The sequence below is a fragment of the Abramis brama genome, assembly GCF_963993115.1.
Source record: "Abramis brama genome assembly, chromosome: 3".
Taxonomy (NCBI): Eukaryota; Metazoa; Chordata; class Actinopteri; order Cypriniformes; family Leuciscidae; genus Abramis; species Abramis brama.
The window spans coordinates 26,502,568-26,518,284 of record NC_139965.1 but is presented as its reverse complement, the minus strand read 5'-3'; the positions used below and the strand labels follow the sequence as shown (position 1 = coordinate 26,518,284).

Below are 15,717 nucleotides of genomic sequence, written 5' to 3'. Positions count from 1 at the left end.
GCTAATTCACAATATTAATAAATACAAAAAGAGCATATAAACAATACTAAAATAACATATTACATTTGTATAGTGTTAGTGGGTTAAAGGTGGGGTGGAAGGTAAGGTGGAACTATATTTGGTGTGTGAGATTTTCTACAGTGTGCCACAGCTGACTGAATTTGTAGCCGACAGACTGAGGGGTTTTATTTTTAACAGTTTAAGTTTCTTGACAACTCAGTCTACGTTGTCTCTTCCAGGTCCAGATGGACAGCTCCACTGATACCCTTTGCTTATTCATTTCATGCCAGAAAGAATCAACATTCTGAATGCCAAAAGATTTTCCCTGTCTTTTAGCAATATTCTCTTTTCTATGGTTCGGGTCCAGCGTCACACCCTCCAGTTTGCCCTTTATCTAGAATCTGCACTAGGAGAGATTTGTGGCTCAGCTGTTCACTTGGTACTGTGCTCTGAATGACTTTTATGTGCTAATGACTCTGTTTAATGAAACCTTGTAAAATTCTGCACATGGCGAAGAAAGCATAATTTAAAGACTTGGAGATTTCTAGCTCACTAAATTGCAGCACTGACGGCTCTGCTTGGGCCTTTCTCCATACTTTCTTAATGATTCAAGCTTTCCAGTGTAGGCTACGTGGCAAGTAGGGCATGTTTGTACATTTTTCATTTCGTTTCTGGCACGGAGATAATAAAAACAAAAGACTTTAATTAAAACATATACGAAAATGAATGTTGACAAAATAAAAATGTCATAAAATATGTCTATAATGAAAACATGACTAGAAAGATAACACTGCTAGATCATAATAACCAATCACATCCTACATGAGATTGATCAGATAGCCTATAGCCAGCATAAAAGTAATATTACAACTTACATCTGCAGAAAAGGACGCGAATGCGCACGTGAACTTGACTAGGTTTGTCTGAATGTGTAACTCCCTTACGTTGTGGATGCGCTCTTTCCCCTAACAACAATGCTGAAACACTGGCGACTAAAGCATAAAGAATTTACAACGTTCTATTAAAATGTTGTTCTCATTTTATAGTGTCAAGTATATGGCAGATTGGCACAGCACATCTTGCACTTGTAGTTTCATGATCAAAGTGATTCCAGGCATCACTGCACGCTTTCAAATCCATAGTTTCACTTTATTTCGCAGGTCTGGACAGCATGCTGTCCTTATGTTAACCAATCAGACCTCTGGTACCGCCCCAAATGCCGCAGTAGCCAATCAGAAAAAAAATACATTTTTGGTCACAACGATCATCGTTTTCATGATTGATAGTCGCTGTCACATCGGAGTAGCTACTAGATTACTCGTACGTAGCGCTAAATGGCAAGATGGTACAGTTTTATGTGACATTTAAAAATCATTTATGGAAATATCTGTCGCAGACCTGATCGGAGATAGGCTACCTATTTTGCATTATAATCTTACTCAAATGAGTAACGTTACGAAGACTAAATAATTGAGTAACGTTAGGCCTACAGCAAGTAGCTACTGTAATTTTTAAAGATGTAAATTAAAAATGGATTAAAAAAAAATCAGGTAAAGCTATTAGCTTTTCCAGTTCACAGTATCACCATAGCAACTCTCTTGGAGACTAAATACTTTATAAAATGCCAATGTCATAGGCCTACATCTTTGTATGGTAGAATGATTGCAGCAGTAGCCCGCCAGATATTGGAAATAGTAAAATAAATACCAGACAACAAAAATCCAGGCCATAAATCTGGATCATATTTACATGACTCTTGAAGTTAGATCGTGGCATATACAGATATATAGACATTCTGAATTTTTAAATGTATGCAAATTTTTATTAGGCCTAACGTTAACGTTAATCCGTAAGTGGGCGCTTAATTTATTATCCTACCTCTAGCAGGTGGTTTCTCTGCTAGTAGTGGCTAAGCACGTCCATATGCAGTGTACACTTACATATGAAGGTTACAGGAGGACATTTGGAAAGATCAGAGGCTCTCAGCGGCTGGGGAAAATCTCCCGTTTAATATAAAGCTGAAGTAGCACGGAAAATGAGAAAGCGTTACTCTGTAAACCAGCTGAACAGCACTGCCATCTAGAGGCGCCTACAAGCCACAACCATCTGCTGGACTGGTGAGAACTGGAGCATATGAGGCCTCCTTCCAGTCAGAATCACTAATTACGTGTTGAATTGCCTGTCACAAGGCGTATATTTAGTACTGACAGTGATATTAGTCTTAGTAATGAGTCTTTTTCTCAGCCTGAATGGTTTTAGTCTATCACCAGGAACATTAAGGTAATAACAAATCCTGGCAGGCTACTACTTCTCACCCCTGCCTAATCAAAGCTATCCATTCAACACATGCAGTGAGGTCTGCAAAGAAAACTATAGATCTCCTCAAACACCAAACCGCCCGTAAGTCAGGTAAGATCAGAATCTTCAATCATGGATGTTTAGTGTGCAAAGATCTGTACTAAAAGAACGTAAGATGGCAGTTTATTAAGCATTAACTAGCGTGACTGTAATATTGCAGAAAGCATTCATGCTTAAGCGCTTGGTTCAATTACGGGCACCTTAGGAAAGATTCCCACTGAGATGTTTTAGCAACTTGAATATGAGCTCCAGGGGGTCTACTTCAAATGTTCTTATTCCGCCCCTCCAGTTAAGCCAATACATCAACACCTCTCATAATGGGAGTGGGGGAACGGATTCCGACAGCTGGTTTGTTTGCCGTCGGATTCTGTGCTGTTCTACACAAAGAGGAACTAATATGTATATAAATGATGCTGGTCAAGCTCCATCCCACACAAAGAATATAATAAACATCCATTAAGCCACTACATCAACACCTCTCATAATGGGACAGCTGAATTGTTTGCTGTCGGATTCTGTTCCCCCCATGTTTCTTACACAGTGAGGTTCTAATATTCATCAAACTGATGCTGATTAATTGGCCATGATAGCCTAGTGGTCTCTGCAGTGACATTTAGCACTGTTGGGCTTTTGGGCGACCCGAGTTCAAGTCCCGGCTCTTGATTTTTTCTCTATCCCATACTCTCCTACCATAATAAAAGGCAAAAACTCCCAAAAATGATTCTTTAAACTGATGCCAGTTAAACTCCATCCACACACAAAATAGAATCAGCCTTTTTTAAGCATTGGGAGTCTGATAAGACGAAAATTAGAAGCAGAAAAAAGAATTGGCTATTCCCTTTATTAAGAACCCCTCCCTATCCCTTCTGGCAGTGTCTGGTGGTTCCACAATCCCCGACCCGGCTGCTTGATTGGCGGAGCTGTTTTCCACAGCACCGGCTGTGATGTTTTTTTTTCTTTTAGGGAACATACAATTCCCATGGGCTTAACAGATGATTGTTTTGTAGACACTCTCCTCTTTTTAAAAACGTAGTAATGCTCCATTAATTGAATAACTAATCTTGTCAGGTATTTAAATGCCATGACAGGTTAAAGGATAATTAATGCATTAACCACATGAAACATTTTAATATTGGGGATGGCTGCTATTTTTGAATAAAAAGCATTGAAGCGCTAATGTTCATTGTTATGACATGAAGGTGAAGTTTTAGGAGCTGCAGTCAGTATTATAAAGAAGAGCCAATTTAGGATGACAGGCATAATACTGCAAGGTTAAAACTTTAAATCTATCAATGAGACTACTGCTTTATAAATGAGCAGTGTCAGGACCTTGGATTTCAGCTAGGAATAAAAAGAGCATGACACAACACGTGTAACTCATCAACTAAAAGAGGAATAAACTATCAAGAGAGAAACTTAATAACAAAGGACAAGCAATTCCATCTTTAAAGCGAATCAGTTTATATAGTTTGGTTTACAAAAATGTCTGTATACAGTATGTAATTTTCTCCCAGTACAAACTAACGCATGACTCATTCAGTGAGAACATACAACTAGATGTATTTACAGCGCAAGCAATCATACCAACAAAATAAAAATGAAAACGTAACCACATGTACTACTCACTACTGGTAGCCACTACGGTTGAAGAGGTAGCTTCCACAGTTAGACAATGCATCCCATTTTTGATTAGATGTGTCCTACAAAAATAATTTACAACATACTGACATCTCTAAACCTCTCTCTCTCTCACACACACACACACACACACACACACACACACACACACACACACACACACACACACACACACTTTGGAATTCTGTCAGTTCTAGTAGCTACGACCTGCAAGGCTTGTCAGTTGATGCCAGAGCTTATATGACTGGCAAAATGGCATCCACTTTGCAAACATGTTAGAAGACCAGAGGAAGGTGTTGACATTCGGTATCTAAGGCAAACAAACACACATTTCCTTTCACTTGAATTCCTGAACATACATGGACAAAGGTATACAAGTAGAATCATTATGATGAAATGTTCTATATTCCTGAACACAAAAACATACTTTGGTCCCCTTGTCCATCCCAAATGACATAGCTTAATGGCAACCTCAACATCAATATATTATACAGCTGATCACAAGGATGCTACTGTATGGATGTTAAGTGTAGAGGAAAAAAAGGGTTTTCATAAGGACAGGCTATGAATTTTAAAGACCTTGGTACAAAGCATGTAACATCAGCTCTTATGTAGGGATGCACAATATTCAAGATCAAGATATTTTCATTTATAAGATTTTTTATTTATAAGATACAATTTTTATTTTATTGGGATTTAACAATATAGAAAATTAAATTTTGCATGCTCATTTTTCATATTTTTACATTTAGATTATGTTTGCAGTCATCAAATTCTCAATTAAAGATAATCTTTAAAAACGAATAATTTATAACACTGTTAAATGTAATCTTAAGAAAATCTTAAACTTTTCATGTTACATTATGTCGTGATGCTTAAATTCAGTTGTAGAATGTAAAAAAAGATTTTCACTTTTAGAGTTTTATTTTTAATTTATTTTTAGACCTAATAGTATAAATATTAATATATATAGTTTATCAACCATAACATGACTAACGTGAAACCCATTTTTTTCACTACCAGTGTACAAAATACACATCAAAATGATCTAGTGACTTAATAGCAGAATAAAATAAAAAAAAAGTGTAGTTTGCCATTCATTCATCAAAGCATTTCCATGTCTTAAAATAAATTATTAGAAACTTACTAGTGATTAAGGAAGCGCTCTGGTCAAGACATCCAAAGGTCATTATATAACATAAATTAAATATGATTTCTTTTCATAAACAGTTAATAGAGTACTGGCATGACTGGATCACTCTTTTAGCTGAAGGAGAGGACTGTTTTAGGATCACTTTCAGAAAAAAACAGGCAAGGAATGAATGCTTTTCCACATTATGGTCAACTTGAACTTACTCAGAAATGAGAGGGCATGAACAAGACAGCAAGAACATTACATTCTCTTCGGCAAACTGGAACTCCAGTATAAGGAAGAACTTTGCTACATAGACAGTCAGGCTTTATGATGACAACAAGGAATAAGAAAAAAGACAATCAACAATGGCACATATATCCCTGCTTTAAATCGAAAGGACAAACGTTTTAAAGAATAAAAGGGAAAATATATTTTTCTCTTCTAAAAATGCCCCAAGAAAATAAACAGACAAGTTCTACACTTGCAAACTGAAAGGCAGGCACTGGGAGATAAGATTACTGAGTCCATCCTACTGTCAATCACCCCTGGGTGCCAATGCAACTGAATTTGGCTGAGGGGGACAGGAAACAGAAAATAAGACATGTTGTTTTGCTGACAACATTTGGCTCAGAGAGTCTTTCTGTATTGTCAGATTCCCTTTTCATGGATTTGGTCTATATTCACTCAAACACACACGCACACACACACACGCACACACACAAGTGTGAAAAGTGCTTCCGGTCTGTTTGTCTCAATGGCTCTGCAGCCACGTGTCCAGCCCCTCCCTGTTCTCTGTCCTTGCGGAGCAGGGACACTCCACACCCTGGAGGACTCTGTGAGGAAGTGAGTGTGTGAGTGCTCGGGGCTGTGAGCTCAGTCTGTCATGCGGGGGAGGTTATAAGAGTAGTGTACTAAAGGGAGGCCGCGGCTCTGACAGAAACAAGCTCGGCCGCAAGCCTGAACCTGCTCCGAACTGTCTGACACAAACGAATCGCCCTCGTCTCCATATTCTGACTGGGCGGAAAGCGTCCCGGTGTCGGGCCAGTACCCCTCTGAGCTCAGGCACTGAGATGCGTTCGCCATCAGGGCAGGGCAGCTGTGGGACTTCACTAAATGTCTGCAGGCTGAGGAAGAGGAGGAAGCAGAAGAGGAAGATGTCCTGATGTGGAGGGCGGGGTCACAGTGTTCACACATTCCCCGAGTGTTGCTGTGCAACTTTGTGTACATTCCGCAATCGCTAGACAAGCCTTCGCCGTCGTCAGATAGCGCCGAGCCTCCTGCTACCGTCCCTTTAGTGACCACTTTACCAACCAGCCCGCCGCAACCTCCGGCCCTCCCCCGTCCTCTAAGCCGAAGCCAGTCAAATCTGAAGGAGGGACTGAAGCAGACGTACAGCACAGGGTTCAAGCAGGCAGAGAGGGGAAAGAATATGAGCGTCACGGATTTGGCCATCTCCGGTCCGCCCACTGCATTACTGGTCCCGGCCAGCAGGGGAGCGAATGAGAAAGCCGCTACAGGACAGAAGAAGATGCAGTTGGTGAAGATGAGCCAGGCAATATGCCTCACAGACCCGGCCTGCTCGGGGTCAGCCAACTGGGCACGACCCAGTCTGCAGTATAACCGCATATAGACAACCGCGCTCAGCAGGTACGCTAGTGTGTTCAATAGCACCAGGGCCACTGTGAACCCCAGACCTGGTCCGGGACCTCCAGAGAAGGGCAGGCAGAGAGGAGAGCCCATGGCAGATTCATGATACAGACTGAGGCAGGCCGCCACGATAGATACCAATCCCAACAGGAGTGCAGCGATACCAAACCTTCTTCGTCGTTCCCTCCTTTCGCTACTGGACCTCAGAGCTCCCGCCTTCCCCATCAGAGCCCTCACAGCAAAGCAACGCTCCACCGCAGCTAACGCCAGCAGCAGGACAGCCCACTCTGATGAAAACACAGCAAGGAAGCCCACCACCTGACATCCGGCACCCGTTTCCCACCACACGCCATACTCTGCAAACGAGCCCCAGGTGACGGCATCCAGGAGTGTCAGTGCTGCCACGTAGACCCCTGTCAGCAGGTTAGCGGAGGCCAGGAGAGCCACCAGGAGTCGGGATGGGGAGAGAGGAGAGGTGCGTGGGGAGAAGGTGGCTGCAAGCACCAGGCAGTTGAAGAGGAGCGCCACCAGGCAGATGAACCACACGGTCAATCGGATCATCCAGCTTCCCAACAAGTGTTCACAAGGTTTAAATGCCCCTGAAATAAATGCATAAGAGTGTATAAAAGGCTAAGTCAATATTTTATGTTTAAAAAAAAAAAGATTAAAGATCCAGCATTTATTTGATCAAAAATACAGTACAAAAAATTATATTGTGAAATATTATTACAATCTACAAAAACTTTTCTTAAAATGTAATTTATCCCTGTGATGGCAAAGCTGAATTTTCAGCATCATTACTCCAGTCTTCACTGTCACATGATTCTTCAGAAATCATTCAAATATGCTGATTTGGAGCTCCTTACTGACCCCAAACTTTTGAACGTTAGTGTACAGTACATAATAGGAATTATTAAAAATAAAACAAAACGGCCAATATGGTACAGATGTTTTGTGCATCCCATAGTAAATATGTGTTATGGTGGTAATAATTCTGTGAGTATCTTGTAACATTAGATTACCAAGAGTTCTCTGGCTGTAGCAAAAGGAGAGAAAAAGAGACTTCTTTGTATTTACCCGGTGAGGGTGAGCAGTGCATGACTAGAGGAATCCTTTCCATCTCTTCCTCACCACCTAACAAATACATTTATAAGCATGTTGTCAACTATGAGAAACATAATACCACACATAAACACAGCCAGACCACCTCATTCAATCACATGTGGCCACATACACCAGAAGCTGCTGAGCTTAACAGCATTATACTATATGCCAAAAAGTCATACCAAATGTATTTCTCCGCTCGTCATCCTCAGCTGGGTTAACTGCACTGTCACAAGTCACAAAAGCACAACACTGGTAGGCATAGGGAACCGTAATGGACCTTTGGGGACAAAGACAGAGATGGAGTGAGAGAGTGAGAGAGAGAGAGAGAGAGAGAGAGAGAGAGAGAGAGAGAGAGAGAGAGAGAGAGAGAGAGAGAGAGAGAGAGAGAGAGAGAGAGAGAGAGAGAGAGAGAGAGAGAGAGAGAGAAACTGATTAGGAAGACATGAAGAGTTACTTAATTATCTGGGTTTTGATCAAAGAAAGGCTCAAGGTCTCTGATTTCTTGAGTATACTCTGAGTGTGATTACAGAGAACGGGTGAAGGTAAGGATGTCACATCATTATTCATATAAACTGAACTGGGACACAGGAGCAACCTTAATGACCTGTAATCAGTCACAGGCACATGAGTAAGGCTGTGAAGAGCTCTACCTGAGTTTAGGCAGACTTTTAGACATTAGACCGTTCCTCAGTTCCACATTTCCAGTCAGTTTAAGCTGGTTCAGTGCACTCAGTCCTGCGGTAGGAACACTGGCTAGGGAGTTCAGACTGAGATCCCTAATGGCATGATGGAAAAACGGCAATTATATTCCTGTACACACACACACACACACACACACACACACACACACACACACACACACACACACACACACACACACACACACACACAAGAAAGCCCTGTATGGCTTTGTTGTTTAATCAGAGGCAGAAACTGCATCAAAGTACTTTTAATATCTAATTAAAGAGCAATGTATGATAAATTAAATCATGACAATTATATTTTCAATTTCCCAGCAGTTTTTCCACTGAAATACAATGAATGTGAATAATTATGAGAGCATACAATTTGACTAAACACTCACAGGTTGGTGAGAGCGCTGAGAGAAATGAAAGCGTCTCTGTGGATGAACTTGATCCGGTTTCTGCTCAGGTCTCTGTAGAGCAGTGTGAAAACAAACATACACAAGCTAAACATATACAGATGGCTCTGGGTAAAGATTCAGATTTCAGGGATCTGGCCTCTGGCCGCGAGTTCACTGTGAGGAGATGTGATTAGTGAACTGCTATTCACTTGATTGAAAAAGTCATTAGCTGGTCATTTTACACTCATGTGTTGCTAGGTGTGCCTTAAAGCTCTCTTAACCATTTAAGACACCTTTATAACAGTTAAAGTGCCATCTATGGCATAGAATAATGTGACGCATGTGCACACCCAATTTCGTGAAGTTCTACGCATATCAGGCAGAAAGAGGGCCATTTTCAGCCATTTCATGGAATCTGCCATATAAATGCAGCATTTTTACACTTTTTTAACAGTAATAGCCCCACCATGGGCCGATCTCCATAAAAGTTTGCATGCTTCTTTAGAATCATGTGCCACATGTGTTCACCTAAGTTTTGAGCTTTCATCTGTGATAGGCTTTTAGGTTGCCTACTTTCTAAATGACCCAGCTATAGCTATCCAAAGGCCAAAGCAATTTTTTTTCTTTTATAATTATTGACCTAGAGAGTCCAGAGAATTGTGACGCAGGGGTTTTATTAAGGTTGAGCCAAAAACCTAGGAGTAATTAGACAAAGGTGGTTTTTGAAATAATCTCCCATATTTAACAAACGATTCGATTGACAGCGACGGTCCTAGAGGCAAAGTTGCTCAGGATGAGGAGTTCTACCACACGGCATGAACGTGTGCGAAAAATCATGCGGTATACAATCCTTTACGCACGTGAAAAACGCGAAGGCTTCTCCCACTTCTAACGTTTTAGCGTCCCCTAGAGATAATTATTTTGATAATTATTGACAATCAGACTCCAGAGAATCTTGCTGCACTGGTTTGGTTCCGATCGGGCCAAAAACCTAGGACTAGTTCGGAAAAGTAGGTGTAAATTTTTTTTTTGCCAGGGTGACAATTGAATTCGAGTCATGCATTTTGTCTGCCTTGACCCAAGGATTCCAATGATATAAGACACTACGCCTAACGGTTTAGGAGTTAATAGCGAATAGCGATTTCGTACTTCTCACTATTGTAGCACCCCCCCGTCAGGTCGATCGGGGAAAGCCTTGGTGACGTTGTAGATGGTGTTTCAAGTTTCAAGTCTCTCCCGATCACTTTTAGGAGAGAATGCTGATCCAAGGAAAATGTTACAATTACAATAGGGTTTCAGCGCTACGCGCCTGAACTCCTAAAAACAAGGCACATATTACAAACGTTAACTGGCGGTAAAGAGAGAACGTGCACTTCTGTTGCATGCTCTTGATTACCGATCATTCACTCAGCACACGTCATTTGGATTAAAACGGAATCGTATATGTACTAAGTAAAAACTTGAACTGTTACGTGATTTATATATAACGAGTGGTTCCTTATTACAGGACAAGAAGTTTACTGCGCGCAAACATCTGAAGCGTGCCCAGAAAGCCTTGAATAATGCATTAAATTCTCTTTCACGTCGGTATCAGCCTAGTTATGAAAAAGTGGTAAGGGTGCATCCCTAATAATAATCATCATCATCATCACAAACAATTCTTCAATTAATATAGTTTATTAGACCATTTACAGTAATTACTATTAATAAGACTCTATTGAATACTTTATTCTGACTGGTTAATTTCATTATTTTGTGGCCAAATATTTTTATGTAATGAGTGCTTAATTGCATAATTGACGAACTACAAAACATTTCCTAAATAACTGTGCTAGTTTCAGGTCTCTCTGTTGTATCACTCCACAGTCTCTTTCTTCTCACATACTGAAATCTTCCAATGAATTCAAATCAATATTTCATGTCCATTTATTTATTTATGTGGTAGGTAGCCATGTAATATGTGTAATAATGTAGGATCATCTAATACAAGAGTGATCACCCTCTCTGGGATTGTTTTGTGATAATGACCTGCTGATTATACATTAACATTTGCATATACACACATTTACGGCACAGTAATTGTTATTACTTACAGCACTCTAAGGCTAGTCATCCCCTGGAAAGTTCCTCTGTCTATCTGCTGGATTTGGTTGTGCTGTAGACTTCTGCAGGACACATCATAAAAAAAGCCTATTCATGAACATAATTCAAATGTAAGTACTGAACATTGTCTAAACAGTAGAAAAACGTAGCACGATTACGGAACTTACATGTCCTGCAGTCTAACACAGCCCTGAAAGGACGGCAGGTCTCCAATGTCATTATAGGAAAGATCTCTGTCAGAATATACACACAAATGTTGAGACACTGAGCTTGTGAGGAATGGAAATGTTTTGATGAAGTTTAGACAGGAACTAAAGGATGTGTGATGTGTTACAGCAGTCGGGCTGGGAGCAGGCCTGCCTCTGGCTCGCTATCCTCTGGGAGGTCATTAGACATCACTTTAAAACATCCCCCTGCAGCTGTGCCTCTGACAGGCCACTGCGTACGCGCCTGTGAGGTGGATGACGCTTGACTGATGCACACTTCGCTTGTGTGTGATGGAGTGTGTCTGTGTGTATTTGAAGCTTATGCGGAAAGGGGAGTGTACGTTATGACTGACATGCTGAGCATATGTTAGTATCTTAAATGACAGCACCGGCTTGAAGGCTTTTCTATGACCATGTGTGAGTGTTTTGAGTGACGGCTAACCTTTGCGTGTAAAGGGGCCTGTGACTGATGATTAATTACTGAGCGCTCAAGGCTGTAACTGGCACATCACTGAGTGCTCAGGGACATCTGACTGACATGTGTTACAAACTGTTATGAGTGGTATGTCACTGCTTAAAAACATGCTTATGTGTGCAGTGGCATATTAGTTTATGGTTACAAAGTGTCATTTAGTGCTAATATCGTTGTGTATCTGATGTGTTATACTGTTGTGTCAGCAGTGTGAGTGGCACTGAATTACGAACCGTGCTCATGCATCGTGTGTGACTTACAGTGTTCGGAGCACAGTCAGATCCTCACACAGGTCTGCTGGGATGCTTTTGATTTTAGTTCCTGTTAAAGTCCTGAACAACACAAGATACATTAAATGTGAATTGTGTTTTTGATTCATTTATACTGTAGTTTAAACTTTAAAGGCTTGTCATTTAATATTTTTGGTAATTTATTTCAGGCTGTGCTGTATGACATTTCCATATTAGGAAACCTTACATAAATGTTTTGCAGTTGATTTTATTTTAACTGACACTGTTCTTTGCGTATGTTTATCCAGTGTAAAATAAACTCACAGGCTTTCTAGATTTATTGTTCCAGTCAGGCTGGGGAAATCCTGCATCATACTGGCACCGCGCAGCATTCTGAAATATATAACAAATTCAAGAAATTAAAACTCTGTGATCAGTCAGTTAGAAAAGCTTTATTCTATTCAAGCTCCAAAATTGTAGAAAAACGCATTATTAAAGTATCACATATAGGCCATTATATAGAAAAGTGCATTACGGAAAACAGCAACTCCTAAACATCAACTTTTGTGTTTCATGGAAGATAGAAAGTACTATACTGGTTTGGAACAACCACATTTTAATTTTGGGGGTGAATGATTCCTATAAAGTTGAATAAATAGAAAGAAACAATACAAAAGCAAGTAAACACTGTAGTATGCAGGTCAGTCATTCAAACGGACACCTGCCAGTTACACACTAATATGTTAATTGTGAGTGTCATTAATTCAGTTCCAGAACAATGATTGAATAATGATTCTGCTTACAGAGAGTGCAGGTCTGACAGGTTCTGGAAAGCAGTAGTTCCCACGAAGGAGAGAGGGTTGTCAAAAAGATGGCTGAAGACATAATGGATGTTTATAGCCAAAAACAATTAATCACAACAACATTTCAATGAGACAGTGTGTGTGTGTGTGTTCAGTGGGATCAGCGTTTGCTTACATTGTGCGTAGCAGGGGATTCCTACTGAAGGCTCCCTCAGGGATGGATGCGATGCTGTTGCTATGAAATCCACTGGCAAACAGGGAAAAATTAAAATCATTATGAAATCATTAAGCTAAAAATCTTTAAGAAGCTCTGTGAGATGAGCACTCTGAGACATTCTCCCTCAGGATTCATAACTGCTACATCACTGATCACAGCTCAATATTATGAAGCACTTCTAATTCTTAACACTAGATGGCAGCTTGACACAAGTCATTTTTTTAAAGCTCTCTGGATTTCGAAACACAATGGTGATGAGGTTAACAAACCTACACCTGTTTGGGACCCTTGATTTTGAGTGCATTATTAAACTATTCTAATATTCCTTGATTTTAAAAAGGACTCCAAATGTTTTATTTTTATATATAAAAATATAAAATGCTGAAAGAAGCACCTGAAACTTCAAAACAATTAGATTTTTTCCTCTCTGAAAAAGATGTTCAGAAATCCCCATTTTCTAACAACATTCTAATCTGGTACACCAACCATCTATATCAAAAACTAACTTCAAAACAAGTGGCTGAGAGGAACTATTAGAATGACTGTAAATGATTGTTTGAATGTGTGTGTTTGGAGATACGCACAGTTCTTTCAGCTTGGGCAGTGTCTGAATGGCCTCTGGGAAGGTCTTCAGATTGTTGAAGTTTAGATCCCTAAAAGGAGACAGGGCAGATGAAAGTTTTTCATATTAGAAGAACCTCCCTTGTATGAACGAAACACTTGAGCGAAACCACTACCATCACTAATATAGAGGAAACTCTTTGCTCTTTATACTGTACATTTAAAATAAAGCAGTATAATATGGGCCACCTCTGTTTCAGCTCTATGTTTAAAGACAGCCCTAACTGAAGATATTTTTTTGCCAAACAACAGAAAAGGAACAATATGAAAGATGGAGAAAACAAAATATCTGTTGAGAGAAATCAACTCTGCTGTTTACAGAGGCCAGTCAGGACAGCCGGTCTGCTGATTTCTTCAGTGTGTTATTGTTTATCTCAGCTGCCACACGATACAACCTGGCATGATACTTCCTCTCTACCCCCTAATGCCCCTGTCTGGTGTCCCACTCTCCTCCCCAGGGGCACAGGACGTTGGCGTGTCCTCATCCTGTCCTAATTATGGCCAGAATAAGTAAATAAAGCAGAGTCAGCGATGGCTATCTGCCTTCCCCTTCCCCTCGCCTCTTCCTCCCTGACGCAGTGGATGCTTGCTAAACGAACTGTGGTAAGTGGAGAGAGAGAACGAAGGCAATAAGGTAAAGCCGAAGGTCCTAAAAGACTCCTTTGTCCTTTATCAGTATACTGTAAATCCTGATCAACTCAATTCAAGCGAAGAAGACAGCACACTTACTGCATCTTTTTAAAATGAGCTATTGCATTTCAGCGTTCAGAAAAACAACTGGCACAATTTTTATTCAATGTTATTTTGACACGTCATATATTACATGCTTTTCATTCAAAATGAAAAACATTCCGTAACGTTTCAGGCTTAAGGTTAGGGATCTCGGTTCAATGGATTACTCAACCTTTGTCTCTGCTCACATACCAGTGAAGTACTCCATGTCTAGTGTGTTCTCTACTACACTGCATACTGGTATTCAAATAAATGTCAGCTGAGGCATCCTTCTGAGGCTCCCAATGTTCTCTGCAACCCTGAGTCTTGCAGAAGAGGGCAGCAGATACATATACTAAACACCACACAGAGTAACTACACTTGTGCCCACATACAATCTCTTGTAAAAATATGTAGTATGATGCTATTGATGACAGACCCACTCTAGCAGATTACAATCTCTTTAATGACAGGAAGTGTGATTACATGTGTAAGTGAAGGGGAACTCACAACGTCTCCAGGTTGTCCAGCCCATTAAAGCAGTTTTTTCCAATCTCCTGAATCCGATTATTGTGTAGATGCCTGAACGACACGGACAAACAAGATTTTAGAAGCAACATATATTATATTATATATTAATTTACACACAATCATTTTAAGTTGGGTTTCTAGATGATGCCAATAGGCTGATAATTATTTTGATGGTATGATGATGAATGTTATATTTTGTGTAAATGAAAATAAGTACATTTTTTAAATAAATATTAAAAATAAAATACTCAAAAATAAAACAAATTATTGTAAATGTTAAAAGGGAACACTTTTTGTTCACTTTGAATGTTGCTAATTACTACATTTAACAGCGTTAATGTTTTTAAAGATTAACTTTGTGAGCAACATATGACGGCAGGTGACCTTAATATAAAAATAAGGGAAATGAGCATGTACTATTAAATATCTAATGTCCACCAATATAATACTTTTTTTTTTTTTAAACCAAACACTAATATCATTGATTATCAAGAAGGTACCCAATATAACACTCATCACTTTATTTTAAGATGTACATTTTCTTGTGCACTTTTTTGATCCTCCATTAAATTTTACAATTTACTTCCACAGTGTGTTTGGTTAGTTATACAGTGAGTTCTGTGTGATAAAATGACTATATGCACTAAAAAGAGGGCCAATAGATTATAGTAAATATAACCTGAGAGGTATTAATGAATCCATTTATAACCATTCAGATGACTAGGGATGACTATAGACATCCCTATTTTCCAGTCATTAAAAATATGCAATTCACAGCAGAACATTAACACAAACATTTTCTCTAAACGGATAACTCCTCAGTATTTCTTCTGAGCACTTCACCACACAGGTCT

General features: G+C 39.8%; 2 protein-coding genes across 3 annotated transcripts in view; one reads left to right on the top strand and one right to left on the bottom strand.

Annotated features, from left to right (window-relative positions):
- kcna4 (potassium voltage-gated channel, shaker-related subfamily, member 4) overlaps positions 1–15,717 on the top strand; it is a 112,605-nt gene that overhangs the window by 58,934 nt on the left and 37,954 nt on the right. The window lies entirely within an intron of this gene.
- lgr4 (leucine-rich repeat containing G protein-coupled receptor 4) overlaps positions 3,803–15,717 on the bottom strand; it is a 56,089-nt gene continuing 44,174 nt past the window's right edge. Inside the window, exons 6-18 of the mRNA XM_084109629.1 lie at positions 14,843–14,914; positions 13,585–13,653; positions 12,959–13,030; positions 12,784–12,855; positions 12,305–12,373; positions 12,011–12,082; positions 11,240–11,305; positions 11,063–11,134; positions 8,970–9,041; positions 8,536–8,661; positions 8,065–8,162; positions 7,856–7,912; positions 3,803–7,377 (exon numbers count right to left, since the gene is read on the bottom strand). Of these exons, the coding sequence (XP_083965755.1) occupies positions 6,005–7,377; positions 7,856–7,912; positions 8,065–8,162; positions 8,536–8,661; positions 8,970–9,041; positions 11,063–11,134; positions 11,240–11,305; positions 12,011–12,082; positions 12,305–12,373; positions 12,784–12,855; positions 12,959–13,030; positions 13,585–13,653; positions 14,843–14,914 (2,290 nt within the window). The 3' untranslated portion in view covers positions 3,803–6,004. The remainder of the gene's footprint in view (positions 7,378–7,855; positions 7,913–8,064; positions 8,163–8,535; positions 8,662–8,969; positions 9,042–11,062; positions 11,135–11,239; positions 11,306–12,010; positions 12,083–12,304; positions 12,374–12,783; positions 12,856–12,958; positions 13,031–13,584; positions 13,654–14,842; positions 14,915–15,717) is intronic.